General features: G+C 41.7%; 2 protein-coding genes across 2 annotated transcripts in view; both read right to left on the bottom strand.

The window, feature by feature from the left end:
- MYO19 (myosin XIX) overlaps nucleotides 1-23,483 on the bottom strand; it is a 521,756-nt gene that overhangs the window by 225,841 nt on the left and 272,432 nt on the right. The gene's annotated exons all lie outside the window — the stretch shown is intronic.
- LOC140118864 (uncharacterized) lies at nucleotides 12,114-15,214 on the bottom strand. The gene is made up of 3 exons (XM_072137246.1): nucleotides 13,101-15,214; nucleotides 12,718-12,813; nucleotides 12,114-12,639 (listed from the first exon to the last, which is right to left on the bottom strand). The coding sequence occupies exons 1-3, from the start codon at nucleotides 15,212-15,214 to the stop codon at nucleotides 12,588-12,590; spliced, it is 2,262 nt and encodes a 753-aa protein (XP_071993347.1). The 3' UTR covers nucleotides 12,114-12,587.

Genomic DNA, 23,483 nt, shown 5'->3' on the forward strand with positions numbered 1-23,483 from the left:
ATCGGGGGGCGTGGCCGAACGAAAACCCGACGTATTCGGAAAAACCGCCGCATTTAAAACCCGAAAATGTGTCGCATAAGGACCGCTTACCTTCACCTGGTCCAGCTCGGTGCATTCCGGCGCGATGAGTTTACTTTCAGCGCAGCAGCGCCACCTGGTGGACGGCGGAAGAACTACCTTATTAAATCCCGGCCGGACCCGAATCCAGAGCGGAGAAGCCGCCGCTGGAACGCGAATGGACCGGGTAAGTAAATTTGCCCCAATGTGTCTCGAGAAAACAATCTCAAAATCACTTGGATATGTTAAATCTTTCAGAAGTTATAACCAGTTATCATGTCAGATTCAAAAAAATCGAGTCTGGTCATTGAGCTGAAAACAAGCGTCGGTGATACGGGGTTAATAGGTCTCCCCTGTTAGCTCCATTAGCTTTTATACAAGTATCAGAAATAATTTTTTGGGGTATCCTCTTGTAGTGAGTTTATTTTCAATATTATTGGCATGTTCTACTGTATTTAATGGACATTTGGACATTCTGACCAAATGTTCATCTGATTTAATAAACTAATCGTTATGTATGAATAAGACAAACTACAAAGGATTAGAAAGGAAATAGAAAATCTGGAAACCATTATGTCGACCTTCTCTGGTGTGGATGATTTCATACAGGCAAAATCCTAAATTCAAAAAAGTCTTGACACGACTGAGAACGATATTATGGCTATTAACCCCTTATCACCGAAACTAGTTTTCAGCTCAATGACCAGACTCAATTTTTTCAAATCTGACATGTCTCACGTTAATTGGTTATAACTTCGGAACGCTTTAACATATCCAGGTGATTTTGAGACTCCTTTCTCGTGACACATTGTACTTTTTGTTAGTTATAAAATTTAAGTGAAAAAAAGTGAAAATTTGGCAAAAGTTTGTAAAAATTCTTCATTTTCCAAGTTTGAAATGTTCTGCTTTCCAGACAGGTAGTAAAACTACCCAAAAAGCTTGATAATTAACATTTACGGAATGTCTGCTTTATGTTGGGATGATATTTTATCCATCCTCTTATTTTTCTAGGATGTTATGAGGCGGAGAACTTTAGGTGCGATTTTTCTCATTTTCATGAAAATTGCCAAAACTCACATTTTGAGGGACAACTCAGCTTCCAAGTGACTTTGAAAGGCCTAAATAATAGTAAAACCCAATAAATTACCCCATTATAGAAACTTCACCCCTCAACGTATGTAAAACAACTTCTATTAACCCTTTAAGTGTTTCACATGGGTTAAAACAATATGGACCTGAGATTTAGAAACTATGGAATTTTTTGGGAAAATACATTCATTTAGGCCAAAACTGACAGTTTCAGAATAAATTAAATGATGAAACACACTGCAACATTTTATCTTTATTCTCTGGTTCACTAGGATTGCGGTGATACCTCATTTATATAGTTTTTCTTATTTTTGCTCAATTTTCCTGAGCAAAACCAATATTGGAGAATATCACATTGTTTTTAATATTGACAACTTTTTAGGGACATAACTTCTGTATTTTTCTGTTGTGAGATCTGTGGAGGGCTTATTTTTTTGCTTAAAGAGTTGTTCTTTTCAATCGTATCATATTAGAGAGCGCAAATTTTTTTTATCACTTTTTATCACTTTTTTTGTGATGGTGTTTGATGAAAAATTGTATATTACGGGAAGTTTTTAGAGTTCTTTTTTAAGTCGTTCACCGAGCGGGTTCAATATGGATTTAGATTTATTGTACAGATTGATACGGACACAGTGATACCAAATATGTACGTGTTTTTGTATTTTATATACTTTATTTGCATTTCATGTGTAACTGGGGAGATTATGGGATTTTTATTTTATTCATTTATTTAATTATATTATAAAATGACTTCATCTTTTTTTTTCACTTTTTTACATTTTCTACTTCTTGGCTTGAACAAGCAATCATCCGATCACTTGTTCAAGCCTTTACACTGTATTGCAGTATATAGTGTAAGTAACTGACCATGCTCAGTTACACACAGCCAGGTAGGCAGAACCCGGCGGGGACAGAAGCCAGCAGCCTCGTGTCACTCGTCGGAACCTGGGTCTGCGGTAGGAGGGATCGGTAAGCGCACCGGGCGGGGTCCAATCCACGGGGGACACACTTGCACGCCGCGGTCATACTTGACCGGAGTTTTTCCGATCCCGGTTGTTAGTGCCGCGTCTGGACTGTAAGATCACAGCCCGACACCGGCACTTGCAGGACCCGGTGTCCCAAAATCATCTTCTGACGCTTCTGTCAGAAATCATCTTCTGTCATTAAGGGGTTAAGAAAAACAAGTATGAGAGAGATGTGGAAGACTTTGCCAAAAATCTAATTTATGATTGGAAGTTGTATCGAAACATACCTTATAAACACATTAAATCTATTTTTTTAAAAAAGCTTATTCACGAGGATCAGATCTCTCTGATGCCAATAGAAAGATCAACTTTACCTCCTCAAAAGTTGACACCTGTGATGTATGTGAGGACAATACCACGGACAATACTAATAGAAATGCTAATGACAGTAGAAAAAGATATAAAAAAAACAAACCATCATCCCACAATATGCCAAAAAACTGAACAAGCGAAACAGACGAGGAATACGGAGAAAAAAGATACACGACTCGGAAATCAAAGAAATAAGTTCTATTAGCATGGAACAGGATTATGACAATGTTCTTGTCCTCTCACCTTCCATTTTATCCATGAATAAAATATCTGTTCTTTCAAAAGGTCTCAACTTTGTTCCATCAAGGAATTTTGATATTTTTCATTGTTGGACGTGAACCTCTTGGTCAGATTAATTACTGACAAAAGTCATTTCTTTGCCTCCGAATGAAGCATATATTAATGAATTTGCTGGTTTATCTTTTTCAGAACAAAATGCACTTTTGACATTGTATGATCTTGATGAACCATAAATCAACCATCAATCAACCATCATCCATATGTAATTCTGACATTAATTTTGGAATGCCTAGTAATACCTTCTATCCTTTGAAATCAAGGGCCCCAGCTTTAGACTTGTTCCAGATGTTGGTTGTGAAAGAACTACATGAATTACACAACAGTATTCCATCCCATTTAGACATACACAACAATCTTGTTGTGTATGTCTAAATATATACGACATATATACGACATATTGTGATTTACAATTTATGAAATGTTTTACTGTGTGATTAATTTCACCCTCTTTGTGCCAAGATTAAAGTTACAATAATTGCACTGACCACATTTAAAATTTCCGTGTGGGATATGGCGATCAAGCCAGGTGTTCTCCCTCTCATGGAACTTGCTGTGTACCAATTCACTTCTCAATGTTTTGCTTCGTCTAAACGAAATAAGTGGTCTCGTTTCTATTGTGCTCTGTAGCCAGTAGATGCCAATTCTTTAGAATTGCAGATCTAATGACATTTTCCTGCGAATTGTACTTAAAGGTAAATGTGAATCTCTGATTTTGTGTGTGTCTTTTTTATCCCTCAAAGTTGTGATGTTTTGTCTATGTAGCAAATTAGATCTCTTAACCTTCATAGCTTTCGAGCGAGCTTTATCCAACACATGTTGGGGGTAACCTCGCATTCTCAGACGATTCTCAAGTTCATCTGCCTGAGAGTGGAAGGTATCGTCTTCACTGTTTATTCTTCGTAATCGAAGCATCTGACTGTAGGGGATACCATCTCTTGTGTGAAAGCTCTCGTAAGTTGGTGAGTTGGTGGCTGTCTGTTTTCTATATCCCTCCGTAGATAACCCATTTTCCCCAATTGTTACTCTGACATCCAGAAATTCTAAAGATTCCCTGCTGAATTTCGAAGTGAATTTCATATTCAGATATGCGATGAAATTGTTAAATTCTGCCTCAGAGTTTTCTCATATAAGGAAGACATCGCCCACATACCTGAAAAAAGATTGGATAGAGCTCACATATGGGTTATTGGTCGTGGACACGTTTCTCTCTTCGAACACTGCTAGGAAAATGTTCGCTAGGGTGCAGGCAACTGGAGTCCCCATGGCGGTTCCGACCAACCACTTTCCATTAAACTCAAAGGCATTATGCGACAGGATGAATGTCAGGCAGTCACAGACAAAATCGAAAAACAACTTGCTTTTTTCAGTATTCATTAATACATCTCTAACTGCTAGTACTGCAGTATTTTGCGGAATGCGTGTGTATAGGCTTTCAACATCAATTGATGCGATACTGTAACTCTCTGACCATTCAACTGTTTCAAGACTTTTCAAAAATGAATTTGTATCCTTGAGATATGACGGGATGTCTTCTAATAAATGTCGAAGGAGCCAGTCAATATACTTAGAGAGGGATTCCGTCAAGGATCCAATGCCGGCAACGATCAGGCGGCCGGGAGGGTTAATTAAGGACTTATGTATCTTTGGGATAAAATACCAACTAGGTTTTCGAGGAAATTGGGGTAGAAGTTTGGTGGCAAACTGCTCTGACAAAACTCCCCTCTCCACATACTTCCTAAGATGGGTCTGTAGCCTCTCTTTAAACTTTTGCATGGGACTTTTATCTAAGGTCATATATGTAGTTGTATCTGACAACTGTCGGTGGGCTTCCTGAATGTAACAGCTCTTATCCATGATTACTACGTTTCCCCCCTTGTCCGCAGGTTTTATTATTATATTTTTATTGGATCGGAGGGAGAGAAGTGCTTCCCTCTCCTGAACCGAGATATTTTCTTTTATACGTGGATAAATTTGGGCACGAACATCTCTAAGCACTTGACTGTAGAAAGCTTCGAGTGGGGCACCTGCGGGCAAGGGGGGAGAAAAGTTGGATTTTATGCCACCTGAAAAACTTTCGATTTCTATGATGTCAGATTCTACTGGGTTGTCTCCTAGTGCTAGCAAAGTGTTAAGGACTTCTCTGTGCTCTTGAGAGGGTAAGGTATTAGCAATAAAGCCTAGTGGACCTACAACTGTTGGTATTTCTCCTACTTTCTTTTCTACTGGATGTGGAGGATTGTTATTAAACAATTTATACAAATTAATTTTTCTCACAGCTTTATATAGGTCTATTTCGAAATCTACTTCATCAAAATTCTGAACCAGTGCATAGCTAAGTCCTTTTGATAATAGATTAACACAGTCTTGTGATAGGGCTAATGTAGATAGGTTCACCACTCCTCCAACCTCCATCAGTCCAGTGTCTCTGGTTTTTCCTTTTGTTAATCTCAACTAGTGTTTATCTCGATATATTTCGTTTAGACAAAGCAAAACATTGAGAAGTGAAATGGTACACAGCAGGTTCCATGAGAGGGAGAACACCAGGCTTGAACGCCATATCCCACACGGAAATTTTAAATGTGGTCAGTGCAATTATTGTAACTTTAATCTTGGCACAAAGAGGGTTACTATGGGTGAAATTAATCACACAGTAACACACTTCATAAATTGTAAATCACAATATGTCGTATATATGGTTACATGTCCGTGCCATAGATTTTATATAGGAAAAACAATCCAACATCTGCACATTCGCTTCTGCGAACATCTCAGTTCTATTAGAACAGGACACGGTTCCCCACGGGTCATTGAACATGTGAAAAGTGCTCACTCAGGCTGTCCCGATGTGCTGAGGTTTGCAGGCATTGAAAGGGTTAATGTCAATCCAGCGGGAGGGGATAGGAATAAAGAGCTCCTTAGATGTGAAGCTAAATGGATAATGCGTACAAAAGCTATGGGACCGATAGGCTTAAATGACCGCAATGAGTTAAATGTGTTTCTATAAATAATGCTGTATTAATGTTAGAATTTCTGTGTTTTCCATGTCCGGTGGCGCTTTTGTAGTAGTGTCAATATTGTTACTTTGTTTTTAAACATGTGGTGATAGTTGTGTTCACAGTATCCATGGTTACTGGGCCGGAAAACGCTTAAAAGCATAGTTCCTGCCCACCACATGATGTCACAGACCTCAGAAAGCGCTTCCTGCACGAAACGGTCCATCGTTTGTGGCGTGTCCGGCACCCCTCTACCTGCTCCTGTCGGCTACAATAAATTTTCACGCACTGGTGAGTGACCCGTCTTTTCCTTATTTGGATATATTTAGATCTCAGGCTGGGCTAAAATAAGGGTTAGAGAGGTACTGAACGGCCCAAGTGCACACTTCTACCCATTAATGATATTAAAAAGTATAAAATAAAAATTATTTTGCGAATGGACTTATGACCGTGGAGAGTTCGGAGCACTAAGAGTCCTGGACAGACAAGAGTGGGTAATGTCCATGTGTTTACCCAGGATAAATACAGGTATTGGTTATATCTGAACTGGTGTCGATATATATGTAATCGTTTTTTTCTTATAATATTAGTCACAGGCACCTGAAGTCTAGTGGAGACTCAAATTGCATGCAATATCGATGGTATATAATGGTGTAAAACTGTGCTTTATGCAGGTTCGTGCATGACATGACGTCACATGACCTCCACATGACGTCACAGACCTGAGAAAGCGCTTCCTGCGCAAAACGGTCTGTCGTTTGTGGCGTGTCCGGCACCCCTCTACCTGCTCCTGTCTGCTACAATAAATTTTCACGTACTGGTGAGTGACCCGTCTTCTTTTCCTTATTTGGATGTCTTTGCCCTATATGGACTTTCGTGTATTCACAGAGCGCTCCACCAAGTGAAGCTGCAGACTTAGCGTATGTCAAGGTGTACCGTTAGCGCAGGAGACGTAGTTGCCTGCTGTTTTTCCTTCCTTGTGTTACTGAGATCTAAATACATTCAATGCATTGATTGTATGTTTTTTATGTCTATTGACAATATTAGTACAAAGTTTGTGTGATGTTTTATTACTAAATATATTGTTTTATTACCAAATATATTGCTTACTATATACATTTATATCGTCACTTGAGTGTAGATTGGTGCTTGGTCCAATTTTGTTCTTGATAGTCCATGTATAAATAGAAATAGTTGGGGCTACTCAGCAAACACTTCCCACCTGCAGATGATTTCTAAAATCTGTGCTGTTGGGTAGTTTAGAGTATCACTAAACAAGAAAAAATAGAAAATTCCAAAAAGTAGAAAATTCCAAAAAGTGCTTTGGATGCTTTTTGGTATAGTCCATTTATGCCCATATTCCACGGCCTAACGAAAACGCAAAAGGACGTTTTCCCACCTCCCCTCCGTCCCATCATCTCAGGCATTGGGTCCCTCAATGAGAGGCTCAGTGACTGGGTTGATGCTCATTTGCAACCGCTTGTCCTTCGAACACTCTGCTTCCTTAAGGACAGATCGGAGGTTTTAAAAACATTCAAACATTTTGAATGGAAAAATTCATACCACTTTGTTACATGTGACATCATTAATTTATATTATTGCATTCCACTTTATGCAACCATTAACTCTATACAATTTCACCTTCATAAGTACACTTCATATGACGCAAATCCCCAAATGTTAATAGTACTAACCATAGAATATCTAATGAAAAATATTGTTTTTATGTTTTTTTTCTACAAAATGTGTGGTGCCCCGATGGCCTCAAAATTCTCACCTTTGTTGGTTAAACATTTTTGTAGCATGGTTGGAGGAGCATTATGTGTCGCTCCCCGCTCAGGTCTGCCGGAGTCTTCCTGGTGCATGTAAGTGCTTGGCTTGCGACACAAATTTAAATGTTAAAGCCTGCGCTTAGTCCGAATCCGTCGGATCATTCGACGGCCTGCTCCCGGTTTGTGTTGCAGGAAAGCCGACGCGATTGTGACACAATACGATCGCGTGCAACACAATTCGCGGCGCGATCCCCGAAAAGTCGGGAAATCCAGCGAAAATGCCACCGTGGGACCCTTCATAAATAAGCCCCATTGTTTTTTATGGTCATTATGTGGACGATGTAATATTGGTATGGCACGGTAATAAGGAATCTGTCAAACTTTGCAGCGTACATTAACAAAAACATTAACCTTCGATCAACCCATGAAAGCCCCTCCCTTAGTGTTCATTTTCTTTATTTACATCTATCTGCATTGCCAACTTGTAACTGTATTTCCACTTCGATGCACACAAAGCCATTAGCAGGCAACTCCATCTTGTCCGCAACAAGTTTTCATCCCATCCATACCTTTCATGCTACCCCTTATGGTGAGTTTCTACGAGCCAAAAGAGCCTGCTCTAATGATCAGAACTTTTGGGAACATGCCAATATTATTGAAAATAAGCTAACTAAAATGGGATGCCATAAAAAAATTCTTTCTGATGCTCGTGTAAAAGCTAATGCAGCTAACAGGGGAGACCTATTAATGGGTAGATTAAAGGGGTTCAATAAATGCGATCAGGATGCGATTTTGTCCAATATTATGAAAGGCGGATGCAGATGTGTGGCGAAACAAGGTCAGACCCTTGTCAACCTTTTGTCTCCTAGTATGATTAATACCAAATCCCCAGCCAAAACTTGGCTGTCAGTAAATGGTTTTTATAAGTGTGGGGGTCCAGTTGTAATGTGTGCTGCTTTGATTCCAATAAAACACTCCATTTTGAGATTAATGAACAAAGAAATCAAAAGATAAATGCATTTTATTAACTATGATTCACATCATGTAGTGTATGGGATACAATGCACCGTCTGTAGATGTATATATGTGGGATGTACCATTCAAAAACTTAAAACGAGAATTGGTCAAGATATTACTTGTATTAAGAATGGTGAGTCCAGTGCATCTGGAGCAGCTAGACATTCTCTGGAGCACCACAACAAAGATCTTTCTTCATTCAGCTTCATTGGCTTGGAGAGAGTTATTCATCCGGCCCGTGGAGGTGATTGGAGAAAGACGCTTCTTAGGAGAGATGCATACTGGATTCTGGTATTGGGATCGAGATACCCAAATTCTATGAATGAATGAATTCTAAAAATGATTTGTCTTACATCTATTGAACATGTTCATATACCTATCGATATGATTGTATTAATTTGTTTTGTATAAAGAAGGAAGGGAAGGACAGCAATCCAAATCTTGCACGATAGTTCATGTAGTTTGGTGCTCGCAGCAGAAGATCCTGGTACATGAATCTTTACTTCAGAACATCGATGGAGGGAGCCACAGCACGCCAAAGTTTCCAAAAGTATAAAGGCTTTATTTAAGGCAAAAGTATAAAGGCTTTATTTAGCGTACTCTATGCCTTAAATAAAGCCTTTATACTTTTGGAAACTTTGGCGTGCTGTGGCTCCCTCCATCGAAATTTGTTTTGTATATCACTATTCCACGTTGATTGCTATGTATTTTGCCCACAAGCTGTTTGTATATACTGACCGGATATGATGTATTTGATTAGCCAGGTGTGTGTAGGTATTTCAAGGGTTACTACTCTCATTTTAACATACCACGATTAAGGCGGCTTAAGCAATAGCTGAAACACGTAGGTGTTTGGCCTACATGTACACCTCTGTACATTTTTAAAGATGACCAATAAAGGAATATAAACTTTTTATCTGGATGTGCTACAGAACATTTCTTTTTGGATTGCCTTTGCATGAAGCCAGCTGCACGTGCTGCATGAAGCCTTATATGAGCCTCCACTACTTCAGGACATGCCAGGGTACTTGAAATTCCTTCTCTTTTTGTTCTACTACCCTTACTAACCTTAAGAGCAGTAAGCAATCACCTCTCTGATCCCTTTATTCCCCCTTCCTCTGACCTGAGATTGTTTGAAGTGAGGGAAGCACAGAACAGATAACACCTCAATGTCTCATACCGTAAGCTGCAACCGGTACATGCAACTGCACTGCTTTGTGTATTAATGCTATAAAATTATCCCAAACTTCCCATAGGCTTATTGCAAAACCTTTATTTGTGTGCAGAGAACCTTGGAAGGAGTAGTGGAGGGAGAAAACACTAGTTTCTAGAGGTGGCTACTGTTGGAGGAGATAGCTGCATGACAGGACCTGGACTAATCATCAGTGCTGTTCACACACAGAGTAAGACCACATATTGTCAGCCAGGAATACAGTTGCGGAAAAGACAGGGCAGCTTGGGGGGGGACAAAGCTTGGTCTACAAGAGTTTAAAGCAGGGAGAAGACATTATAGTCGAGACCCCAGAGCAGATAATATTAATACTTGGGACCCAGAGCAGACAATAATAATAATAATAATAATAATGGAGAGATCCCCAAGAGCAGACAAACGTTACTGCAGACCCATTGCAGATGATAATACTGGAAACCCCCCAGAGCATAAAACTACTAATATTGGAGACTCCAAGAGCAGACAATAATACTGGAGACCTCCAGAGCACACAAATACTGAACACCCCAGGGCAGCTTCTCTTCAGCTCCCTGCACTAAACAGTAGCCCTTTCTCTCTTCAATGTTCTGCCCTGTGTCCAGGGCCGGTTCTAGACAAAGTGGGGCCCTGGGCAAAACTAAAAGCGGGGCCCCAAAAATTAACTATTTTATGACCAGTCACAGTCAGTAAGAGGCTCCCTTTAGTATGGTAAAACAAACTGTAATTTTAAAGAATTTTATAGGAGATAGATTATATTTATATTGATGGGCAGCACAGTGGCTCAGTGGTTAGCACTACAGCCTTGCAGCGCTGGTCAACATCTTCAAAGAGTTTGTATGTTCTCTCTGTGTCTGCGTGGGTTTCCTCTGGGTCCTCCAGGTTTTCTCCCACACTCCAAAAAATTACTGGTGGGTTGATTAGACTGTGAGGCCCAATGGGGACAGGGACCGATATTTTCTGAAAGCAGACACTTGCCCCATTTGCAAAATTGCATCAAAGATTTTCTAGACATAGGCGCATTCATGCAATTTTGAATCAAACTGAAACATTTTATAAAAAATATTTAAAAATTAACTTTGATGGCAAAAAATTTGTTCCAAACAGAAAATATTTCCCTTCACATCTCCTAAATATAATAGATGGACATGTGTAGAGTTCACAAATGTCCCATATTGGTACGTTCACATAAATTAAATCCACATAATATCACTAAAACTGTAATAACTAGATATCTGCTTTTCAGCTACAAATTTTAAGACAGTCACAACCTGCAAAATATATCAATAAAACAGAATAAAAAAGTAAATACGCCATAAAACCTATATAATTATAAACCTATAAAGCAGACAACCAGATGATGCATTTGGCAATTAACATTCAAAATTTCCTCTCAAATATGTAAAATCCAGAATAGTTATATAAAGAAAATATAATTTCCTAAAACAGTAAGGCTGCCGTACAGTACCGTAGCAGGCAACGGCAGTGCACGGGGAGAGGAGGAGGAGATGAGCGCAGCTCACCCCCGCCCCCCTCCATAGGAAGTTATGGCGCACGGCGCCGTACTACGGACAAAGATAGGACATGTCCTATCTTTTTCCGGGGTACGGAGCGGTACGGTGCCGCATGTGTGCTGCACCATACCGCTCCCGTAGGGCGCTGTGCGCCCATTGCCGTGTATGGGGGACGTATATCGGTCGTATATACGTCCCCCATACATCAGTGTGAATGTAGCCTAAGACGTGAGGAAATCATACAGGCCCACATGTGTATATTCACCAAAATATGCAGCAAAGGGAACTGCAGAAAATTGCACTGAGCGTCACACAGATCTATCATTGTATGTTCCCTTACACAATGGTAACACAAATAAATAACTATATATCCATGAACCAAGCCAATGAGATAATAAAAGTCACTATTAGATGTGCGCCATTGTATTATCCGCACAATAACAGAACCCTCCGTGATGCATAAGAATGAGAGTGAGAACGTCATAACATAGGTGTAAATAATGGAGGATGGAGTGAAATAAAAACGTTATTCCAGAACATATGTGTGTTTTTGGTGTTACATATAGCTTTATGGACATGTTCTGGTCGCGGTGTAGTCACATTAGGAGAAGAGGATCAAATGTTCATCGTATCAGTCAATTTTCCCAACAACAAAAAACTATCACAAAATTGTGAATTAGATTACTCACCGGTAATTCTATTTCCGTTAGTCCACCATGACGGCCCAACCTGGAGGATGCCCCTTGACCTCTGCAGGGACAGGAAGAAGAGAGGTTAAATGCTCCCCCCCTTGCATCCTCCCGCCAGTGATTACAAAATAACCATGCTGAGGAAGATACAACCAGATTTATTTAGTATGTTTGCTCCACATACAAAGGAAAATTATCTGGAAATAATAATACAAAGAAAGGAAGAAATCCAGCTGGGAGGGAAAATATATAGGCCGTCATGGTGGACTAACGGAAATAGAATTACCGGTGAGTAATCTAATTCACAATTTCCGCTTCGTCCCCCATGACGGCCCAACCTGGAGACTTACAAAATTAGTAAGCTTTTTTAGGGAGGGATTACAGCCTGTAACACCTTGCGTCCAAAAGATAGGTCTTTTGACAAGTGCAAGTCCAGCCTATAATGCTTGGAGAATGTAGTGGATGAAGACCACGTTGCAGCTCTGCAAATCTGATCTAGTGACGCTCCTCTTCTTTCCGCCCAAGATGTGGACATAGCCCTGGTCGAGTGAGCTCGGATTCCTGCTGGTATCGGGCTTTTCTGTAGGTCGTAACATGAGGCAATTGCCAGTCTCAGCCATCTTGCAATAGTCGCCTTCGACGCCTTCCTCCCCTTATTTTTCCCCTGAAATTGGATGAAAAGGTTAGAGTCAATACGCCAGGCCTCTGTAATTTGTAGGTATTTTAGGACAGAACGTCTTACATCCAAAGAACTCCATTCGCGTTCTCTTGCCGAAGAAGGGTTCTCACAGAAGGAGGGTAGGATAATCTCCTGATTCCTATGAAAGTCGGAAACCACCTTGGGAACAAAATTTGGATCCAACATCAACACAATTCTATCATCTAGAATTTTCATGTAGGGTTCCCTAATCGATATAGCCTGAAGTTCACCTAACCTTCTAGCAGAAGTGATGGCTATCAGGAAAACTGTCTTAAGTGTCAGGTTTTTAACACTGGAGGAATCAATAGGTTCAAATGGTTCCTTCATTAAGGCATTCAAAACTAGAGTTAAGTCCCATGCTGATGATTTTTTTAACAGTCTGAGGCTTTAACCTAGAGGCAGCTTTAATAAATCTTTTGACCCACCTGTGCTCGATGAGAGGCTGGTCGAAGAAGGCACTAAGCGCCGACACCTGGACCTTCAGGGTGCTGGTAGACAAACCCAACTCCAAACCCTTTTGAAGAAATTCAAGCACCTGCAAAATATTAAGGTTAGCTTGGGAAGGTGGACTGTCCTTACAGAAGGAACAGAACCTCTTCCATATCTTATGATAGATGGCAAAGGTGACTGGTTTTCTACTTGCCTTCAGGGTCTTGATGACTTCAGATGAGAGTCCCTGAGAGCTTAAGAAGCTGGATTCAGGATCCAGGCAGACAGCTGTAATTTCCCTGGGTTTGGATGATGGATTGGACCCTGATGTAGTAGGTCCTCTGATAGCGGAAGAATGACTGGATTCTCTGGTGACATCTTCTTCAAGAGTGGGTACCAGCTTTTCTTCGGCCAGTTCGGGCAGATGAAGATGGCTCTGGTATTTTCCTGAAATATTTTCCTCAGGACCCTGGCGATCAGGGGAATTGGGGGGAAGGCGTAGACTAGTGGAATGTCCCAGGAGTGAGAGAAGGCGTCCAGCCGTTCCCTGTTCTCCCCTTTTTCCAGAGAAAAATAATGCAGGCATTTGGTATTCTCCCTTGTTGCGAACAAGTCCACTAGAGGATAACCCCACAAAGATGTTAGCCGCTGGAAGATCTCCTCCTTGAGGCTCCACTCGTTTGGTAGGATCTTTCTTCTGCTTAGAAAGTCCGCCCTTGAATTCTCCGTGCCTTTTAGATGAGTGGCAGATATTGACAGAGTGTGTTGTTCTGCCCACAAAAATATTTTCCGAGCTAGGGTACTCAGGAGAGGAGACCTGGTTCCTCCTTGTCTTTTTATGTAGGAGACCGTAGTTGTATTGTCTGATAGAATTAGGAGGTGTTGGTGGGCAAGAAGAGGAGTGTTCGCGCTGAGTGCTTCCCATACTGCTTGCAACTCTCGGAAATTTGAGGACCTTCTTGTAATCTCCTCTGTCCAGGTACCCTGGGAAATTTGCTGAGGCATCACTGCCCCCCAGCCCCTCTGGCTCGCGTCTGTCTGGATTGGGATGTAAGGGCTGTTTGACCAGAAGATCCCTTTCCTCAGATTTCCGTCTTCCAACCACCATAGCAGGTCCTCCTTGACGGCAGGTGGGATTGGGATTTTCCTGTCCAGATCCTCCTGTTTTCTGTTCCAGGATCTTAAGATCCATCCCTGGAGTATTCTGGAATGGGCCTGACACCAGGCTACCGAGGAGATGCAGGCTGTTAGAGAGCCCAGAATCTTCATAGCTTCTCTGATAGAGATCACTGATTTTCTCCTGAACCTTGTTATCAGATCCTTGATGTGGTCTCCCTTGTCCTGTGGAAGGAACGACATTTGGTAAACTGAGTTCAGGTTTACACCCAGGAATTTCCTCACAGTAGCTGGGGAAAGTTCTGACTTCTGGTAGTTTACTATCCATCCCAGTCTTTTTAAGGTTTCTAGGGTGAGATCTCTGGAGAAGAGTAAGCTCCCCCTGTCTTGGCCAACAATGAGCAGGTCGTCTAGGTACGGGACGATCAGTACGTCCTGTAGTCTGAGAGACGCCACCACCTCTGCCATCACCTTTGTAAAGGTCCTTGGTGCAGATGATATTCCAAAGGGGAGTGCACAGAATTGAAAGTGTAGTGTAGCACCCTCTGGAGACAAGACAGAAAACCTTAAAAACCTTTGTGAGAAATGGTGTATAGGGATGTGATAATATGCATCCTTTAAGTCTATAGTGCACATTAATGCATCTTGGTGAATAATGTGTGTGGCTGATCTTACCGACTCCATCCTGAATTTCCGGTAGACGATAAACTCGTTGAGACCTCTCAGGTTGATGATTAGTCGGTTTGTGCCGTTCGGTTTCTTTACCAAAAAAAGAGAAGAGTAAAAACCGGATTTCTCTTGATCCTGTGGAACAGGTATAATCACTCCAGAAGACAAAAGAGAAGTTACTTCTTGCCATATTAAACTGTGGGATGTAAGTGACATGGAAGGTGAAGGTGGCATATATTTCGTAGGGGGAAGTCTGAGGAATTCGATGTTGTAACCATGCAGTAATATATCTAAGACCCAGGGATTTGAAGTGACCTTCGTCCATTCTCCTCTGAATCTTAGCAACCTTCCCCCTACTATGGCATCATTGTTTTTTGTTTCTATTAGGGTCTGTTGGGGTGGAGAACAGAAACCCTCTCCCTTTACCTCCTTTCGGGTAGCTCCAGCGTCCCCTTTTCCCTTTATCCTTGTAGGAATCCCTTTTGAAGTCTCGAAAGGGCTGCTTCTTGGGTATCGATCTCTCAGGAAAGCCCTTTTTCTTATCTGATGCTCTCTCAAGTATAGCATCCAACTCTGGGCCAAACACAAACTCCCCTGAGAAGGGAAGACTGCACAGTTTTGCCTTGGATCTGATGTCCCCGTTCCACTGTTTTAGCCACAGCGCCCGTCGGGTAGAGTTAGTAAGTGCTCCCTCCTTTGAAGCGAAACGAATTCCCTCGGCAGCAGAATCTGCGAGGAAGGCTGTTGCAGATTTCAGCAAAGGAAAGTTCTCCAAGATTGTTGATCTCGGAGTCCCTTCCTTGATGTGGGATTCCAACTCATTCAGCCAGTACAGCAAGTTCCTTGCGACTGAGGTGGAAGCCAAGTTAGTTTTCAGACTGAGCATGGAGGTCTCCCAGGCCTTTCTCAACAGGGAGTCAGACTTCCTGTCCATAGGGTCCTTTAATTGGGCCGCGTCCTCAAAAGGAAGGTCAGTCTTCTTTACTATTTTGGTAACTTGCACATCCATCTTTGGACAAGTGTCCCATACTTTAGACTCCTCGGGCTCAAAAACAAGTCTCTTTTTAAAGTTTTTGGACACGATAACCCTTTTTTCTGGCTCTTGCCACTCCTCAGAAACCAGCTCCTTTAATGTGTCATTCAGGGGAAACACCCTCTGGCGTTTTGCCTTCAATCCCCCAAATAGTTCCTCCTCCTTAGATCTAGGGGGAAGAATCTCCTCGATTTCCAAGGTCTGTCTAATTGCTTTTAAGAGACCATCGAGTTCCTCGAACTGAAACAGATGACGTGAATCTTCTGTTTTTTGTGAGTCCGTAGGATCATCATCTTCTACGTATGAGCATGAGGGAGCTTCAGAATCATCCCCCCCCTCAGATATAGAAGAATCCGGCTCCACTCTAGGTTTCTTACACGGTGGAGGCCTGGACGTAGCAGCGGCCACTGAAGAGCTTATTTTCTCCTCGATAAACCCCTTTAATTCGTCTAAGAAGGATGTCTTTTCCTCTCTCATAAAATTGTCGATGCAAGACTTGCAAATCGGCTTTTTGTATGAGTCGGACATAGAGTGGGCACACATGTTGCACTTTCTAAGCCGGCTTTTCTCGGGTTTTTCAGACCTGCTCGTCTTATCCCCTTTATCCTCCTTGCCTTTCGTTTTAGACCCTTGGTCTTTCTCCTGAAAGGGCAAGCGGAGGATAATAAATGACCCACTATTTTACACACAGTAAAAAACCCAAACCTGCACAAAATCCCACTTACAGAAACCGGAGGATGCAGGAAGGTAGGGTCTGCCTCGTCAGCCATCATAAAAGCCGTGGAAGCGCACAGGAAAATTTCAGAAATACACAGCACAGGAAACCAGCACCGCAGCGTCACACACAGATCCTAGACCTGAGATCAGCGTGACTACCTGCTCCAGGTGACCTTAAATACCTTAATGGGGAGCCCATCCCCCTGTAGACTTCGCCTGCGCCGTGCTCCCGTTCCCAGGGATGCATTGCGGTCCTGTGAGCCGCCACTTCCGGTCGCGACCGGAAGTCGTCATCGGACCTCGAGGACGCCGGGAATTGTAGTTTTTTCGGCCGCCGCGCGCTCACACACGGATCGCGGAGCGGCGGCCAGGACGAACGGACTGGAAGGGCGGCGAAAGGGAGGACACAAGGCCGACCGAACGCCCCAGCCCGCCGGGATTTAGCCAGCCAGGACTACCCGTAAGTTTTACTTCGTCCCCCCCCCCCCTGGAGGAGAGAGGGCACCTCTCTTGTCCTGCCTCGGCAGGGACAGGAAGAACACTGGCGGGAGGATGCAAGGGGGGGAGCATTTAACCTCTCTTCTTCCTGTCCCTGCAGAGGTCAAGGGGCATCCTCCAGGTTGGGCCGTCATGGGGGACGAAGCGGAAATAAAAGGCAATAAGAGAGAAAGTTTGTTCTTAGATAGTTCTGCATAGAGAAGGGTTAAAAACTTGAATATTAGTTGATATTATCCCTTCTCAAAATGTAGTAACATATAAAGTGAATATTTCCATTGTCTGTGAGGTGCAGCAGCTCCTGTGTGCAGTGATTTCTCCCTATAGCCTAATGGCTAAGAATCTGGAGGGGGCTACACTTCAGGGGGCTGTATCTCTGGCTCTGTGACCCATGGAACCTCACTTCTTTATTTCTATGAAAGAAGAGAGTCTCCTCTTTTATATGAATCTAAATTTGTGTTTCTAAGTGCCAGGAAAACGGAGATATTAACTGTTAAACTGCCATTGGGAGTGATTTTTATATATAAATGGCACCTGATATTCTCACTTTAACCCCTTAATGCTGAAGCCACTTTTCACCTTCCTGACACGGCCCATTTTTTAAAATCTGACATGTGTCTATTTAAGTGGTTATAACTTTGGAAATTTTTAACATATCCAGTTGATTTTGAGATTGTTTTTTCGTGACACATTGTACTTCATGCTGGTTGAGAAATTTAATAAATATATTTAGTATTTATTTATGAAATAAATGGAAATTTGGCAAAAATTTTGAAAAAAACTATGTTTTCCAAATTCAAAATTTTCTACTTTTTGGAAAGTTGGTCATATCACTAAAATAACTTGATAACTAACATTTTCCATATGTCTGCTTTAACTTGGCATCATTTTTCAAACATCTTTTCCTTTATTTTAGATGTTAGGAGGCTTATAACTTTAGGTGCAATTTTTCAGATTTTCACGAAAATCATCAAAACCTACTTTTGGAGGGTCAATTTAGTTAGAAGTGACTTTATAAGGCCCACATGACAGAAACCCCCACAAATGAAACCATTTTAGAAACTACACCCCTCAAAATATTCAAAACAACCTTTGGGAATTTTGTTAACCCTTTGAGCGTTTCATGAGCGTGAAAGATAAATGAAAGTGAAATTAGAGAAATGTAATTTTATCTTACTATAGATTCATTGAACACTAAAATTTGCACCTTCACAATGGGTTAAAAAGGAAAATGCATTTTACAATGTTGAGGGCAATTCCTCTTGAGTATGCCAATACCCATTTTGTCACTGTACCCTGCTGTACGGGCACAGGGGGGCACTTGGAATGGAAAGAGCGTTGTTTCGTTTTTGCAGGGCAAATATGGCTGAAAAAGTTTACATGTGTCAGGATGCATTTGGAGAGCCATAGTGGTACCAAAACAGAGGAAAGCCCCAACATGAGACACCATTTTGGAAAGTACACCCCTTGGAGAGTTTAGCAAGGTGTAATTTGTGTATTTTCCCCAACAGGTGTTTGATTCAATTAGGCCCCAAAAGGGAAAAAAGGTGAAAATTTTCTCAAAAAAGTCACTTTTACCCCAAATTTTTGTAAGCCACAAGGGATAAAAGATGAAACAACCCCATAAATGTGTAAAACTATTTCTCCTAAGCACAGAACTGCACCACTTTTGCATATAAAGTGTTGTATGGGTGCACAGTAGGGCTCAGAAGGGAAAGAGGGGCTTTGGCCTTTTAGAAGCCAGATTTGACAATCATCCTTTACATGTGTCAGGATGCATTTGGAGAGCCCTAGTGGTACCAAAACAGAGGGGAACCCCAACAAGTGTCACCACTTTGGAAAGTGCACCCTTTGGAGAATTCAGCAAGGTGTAATATGTGTATTTACCCCTACAGGTGTTTGCTTCAATTAGGTCCCTAAAAGGAAAAAGGTGAACATTTTCGGCTAATTTTTGTATCCCATAAGGCATTAAAGATAAAACAACCCCCACAAATGTGTACTAGCATTTCTCCCGAGTATAAAATTGCCCCACACATGCAAATAAAATGTTGTATGGGTACGCAGTGAAGCTCAGAAGGGAAAGAGGGGCGTTGGCCTTGTAGAAGCCAAATTTGACAGACATCCTTTACATGTGTCAGCATGCATTTAGAGAGCCGTAGTGGTACCAAAACAGAGCGGAAACCCAACAAGTGTCACCATTTTGGAAAGCACACCCCTTAGAGAATTTAGCAAGGTGTAATATGTGTATTTGTCCGTAAAGGTGTTTGATTTAATTAGGACTTAAATAGATAAAAGGTGAACATTTTCTTATAAAGGTCATTTTACTCCTAATTTTATATAGCCACAAGGGATAAAAAAATGTAATAACCCCTCAAAATGTGTAAACCTATTTCTCTCGAGTGTAGAAGTACCCCACATGTGTATATAAAATGTTGTATGGGCGCACAGTAAAAGGAAAGGGGAATGTTTGCCTTTTAGAAGCCAAATTTGACAGAAATGTTTGACATGCATTTGGAGAACCCTAGTGGTATAAAACAGATAAGAATCCAAAAAGTGACCCTAATCTTTGAATGCACACCCCTTAGAGAATTTTGCAATGTGTAATATATGTATTTGCCCCTACAGGTGAATGATCCAATTAGGCCCAAATCATTAAAAAGGTGAAATATAAAAGGTGCATATAAAATGCTTTATGGGCGCACAGTAGAGGAAAAGAGGGATGTTTGTCTTTTAGAGGCCAAATTTGTAAGAAATCCTTCACATGTGTCAGGATACATTTGGAGAGCCGTAGTGGTACCAAAACAGAGGAAAACCCGAAAAGTGACCCTAATTGTTGAATGTACACCCCTTGGGGAATATAGCAAGGTGTAATATGTGGTGTAGTGTAATACACGTGGTGAAATGAGCATTTGAACATATAGGTGGTTTCTAAATATCATGTGCAATGGAGTCCAAGATGGAAATTGCAATTATTTCTGTAAAGTTCAGTGCCCGTTATGTGGCGCCCCTTATGAAATAATGGTGGGTTATAGGGAGCAACGGGACATAACAGTTGTTACAATTATTCATTTTACCGAAATTAATTCACAACAGGTTGGGCGTGAATTGTGAATGTGTTGCGTATAAGGAGGTGGAATATACTAGGGGACCAACTAAACTTTTGTCACTCTGGAGGTGTCGCAGGTTTCTTAGTAGTATGTAGTGTCCATCCTAACTCCTCTTTTGGAACAGACTCTTTATTGAGTCCTACCATTAGAAGCAGCAGAATTCACCGGGAAAATGCTGTCCTGGCAAAACACAGGAACATCTAAACCAGAGGTACTGGGGCCCCGGTCCTCCTTGTCCCAATATTAGTTTCCTAATATCTTCCTCTTCAAAAACGGAGAAATGATACGGCAGGACGTGCACATTGGAACAGCTCGTAAGAGTTGTACAGCGTAATCTGTACAATGTGCACAGCCAGCACTTTTGTACCATATCTTCGTTTTAGTAGGGAAATTATCGCCAAGTGTTGCTCTTATTCACCCTAGCGATGCCCATTGTGACGAATATTGCTGCCTTTGGCTGGACCAAATCGACCAGCCAATAGCAGCAAACATGGACAGAGGGGGGAAACAAAACCCCTCTGGACCGCAAGGCAAAATTGGTGGCTGTCAGGAACAGCCGCCACCCTACCCCGATCACCGTGTCTACAGACATGGTGACCGGTATTACTGACGTCATAAGTAAATTCGCTGCTATTGGCTGGTCTGAATTGATGAGCCAATAGCAGCGATCATAAACTGGGGGAGTGTGGGGGCGACGTAACCCTTCTGGTCCATGGGGCAGGATGGATAGCTGTCAGGAATAGCCGCCATCTTGCCCCGATCACTGTGTCTGAACCGTGTGGGCAATTCACTACCAGCCGCTCCGTTCTATAACAACGTGCGTTGGGAATAGGCTATACAATCTTTATTTATTTTTTAAGCAATTTAGACAAATAAGGGCTTATTTTTTGCGAGACGAGATGCACTGTAAAAAAACCTTTATTTTAGTGGGGTTTTAGCTTATTGAAGCAATTTTATTAACTTTTTACATGTGGAGGAAAATAAAATCATCAATTCTTGTTTTGGATTTTTAGCATTTTTTTTGGGGGGGTGTTCACTGTAGCATAACAATAATATATTATCTTTATTCTACGGATCACTACGATTACGGTGATACCTCATTTATATAGTTTTATTTATATTTGTCCAATTTTATTGAAGGAAAACTAGAATAGAAAAAATTGCATTTGTTTTATCATTGCAATTTTTATAGCGGCATAACTATAGTATTTTTTGGTTTACGGAGCTGGTTGTAAGCTTATTTTTTGCGTGACAAGTTGCTCTTTTTATTGGTATCATTTTGGTGCTTGTAACTTTTTCGGATCACTTTTTAGAACATTTTTTGTAAAGCAATTTGATAAAAAGTTTCAGTTTTTGGCAAGTTTTTGGGTTTTTTTTTTACCACGTTCACCGAGCGGGTCCAATTATGATTAGAATTTATTGTACAGATTGTTACGGACACGGCTATACCAAATAAGTGGGGGGTTTTCGTGATTTAGTGTTTTTTATACTTTATTACTTGTGTAAAGGGAAATGTGGTGTTTGGGGGGACTTTCACTTTCTTTTATTATTTATTTTAATTGTAAAAAACCTATATTTATTTATTTTTACTTTTTTTACAGTTACTGTCATCTAAGCTTGAACAAGTGATCTTCTGATCACTTGTTCAAGCTTTTTTACAGGTTACACAGTGCAATACAGATGTATTGCACTGTGTAATGTAAGACACTGAGCATGCTGCGCATGCCCAGTGTCTTACAGCCGGGTCCTGCCAGGAGGCACGGACCCAGCACCGAGAGGAGGATCGCGCAGTTCCGGGCACAGGCAGTCCCGGGGCTGCGATCGGAGCAGCGGACCCCCCCGGTAAGCGCAGCGGGGGGGTCCGATTCAGCTTAAATAAACTTTAAATGCCTCTATTAGGGGTTAACACCCGCGATCGGAAAAATCTCAGGAGCCGGCGCCAGAAGCTTGACGTAATAGTACTGCATTTTGCGGGAATGCACCTCCCGCGATGCAGTACTATTACGTCAAATGTCGGGAAGGGATTAAACCCGAATATCTCTGGATCCCTGGCACCTAGAAACAAAATTCAAGATTCATTTGAAAGAAGAGATTCTCCCCTTTCCCCTTTCAGGGGGCCCTGGGCAATTGCCCCCTTTGCCTACCCATAGCGCCGGCCCTGCCTGTGTCCCTCGCTTGTTGTATGCACTGGCATCAGGACCCAAAGCAGAGCTGCACCAGCTGACTACTGCTTAACTATCCTTGGTCCTATACAGCTTCCCTAGGAGCTCTGCTTACCCCAACGCAGTGATGGCGAACCTTTTAGAGACCGAGTGCCGAAACTACAACCAAGACCCACTTATTTATCGCAAAGTGCCAACGCAGAAATTTAATTTGTGATTTATACTCCCTTCTCTGTCACAGCTTTAATTGATACTAGCACCGTTAGGACACCAATAAAGCAGAAAATAGAAGAAATTTGGATGATCATTGTTGCTTCCTTCCAGGGTCTAATAAACAGGAAGAATTGTCAGGGCCGGAGCAAGAGCTACAATGATGATCCAGATCTGTCCACACCTTCCCACTCCTCCAGTAGTCCCAGGTAGCACTGTCACTTTAAAATAGCTCTGTGCACAGCAAGTCCTGGGCTATCTAGGACTGCAGGAAGATGCCAGGAGTCATCTCTGATGATGGCCTGAGAGCCCACAGAAAGGGCTCTGAGTGCCACCTCTGGCACCAGTGCCATAGGTTAGCCACCACCTGGGAGCAGTAAGGACTTCTATGCTGCACTCAACACAAAGCCGCCTTGAGCCGCTCTTTTCTATGGAGGGGCCATCTCCTCCTCTCCAGCGCACGGCGGGCATATCGCGTGTATATGTACCCTCAGGCAGATAGATTTACCTCCTAAATTGACCATTTTGGGGATAAATACAGTTTTGAATAAAATTTTACATATTTAGCATGAAAAACCCCTATATAACCAACCCATTTTCAAATCTGCACCCCTCAAACTATCAGAAACAGCTTTTAGGAAGATTGTTAACCCTTGAGATCTTCATAGTAATTGAATCAAAATGGAGGTGAAATTTAGAATGTTCAAATTTTGACGGTTATACGTTCATTTAGCCCTAAAATTTACACATTTCCAAAAGATAAAAAGAGAAAACCCACCACACAATTTGTTCTACAATTTCTCCCGAGTACAGAGACCTCCCACATGTGGACGTTACTTGTTTTATGGGCGCACGGCGAGGCGCAGGAGG

Source organism: Engystomops pustulosus, chromosome 2, assembly GCF_040894005.1.
Source record: "Engystomops pustulosus chromosome 2, aEngPut4.maternal, whole genome shotgun sequence".
Lineage (NCBI taxonomy): Eukaryota > Metazoa > Chordata > Amphibia > Anura > Leptodactylidae > Engystomops > Engystomops pustulosus.

Coding starts and splice junctions, on each gene's coding strand:
- LOC140118864 (XM_072137246.1), bottom strand. CDS start 15,214: ATGGACGAAGGTCACTTCAAATCCCTGGGTCTTAGATATATTACTGCA. Junction 12,814..13,100: donor CAGCCTCTCATCGAGCACAG/GTGGGTCAAAAG, acceptor TTTGTTCCCAAG/GTGGTTTCCGACTTTCATAG. Junction 12,640..12,717: donor GCGAATGGAGTTCTTTGGAT/GTAAGACGTTCT, acceptor ATCCAATTTCAG/GGGAAAAATAAGGGGAGGAA.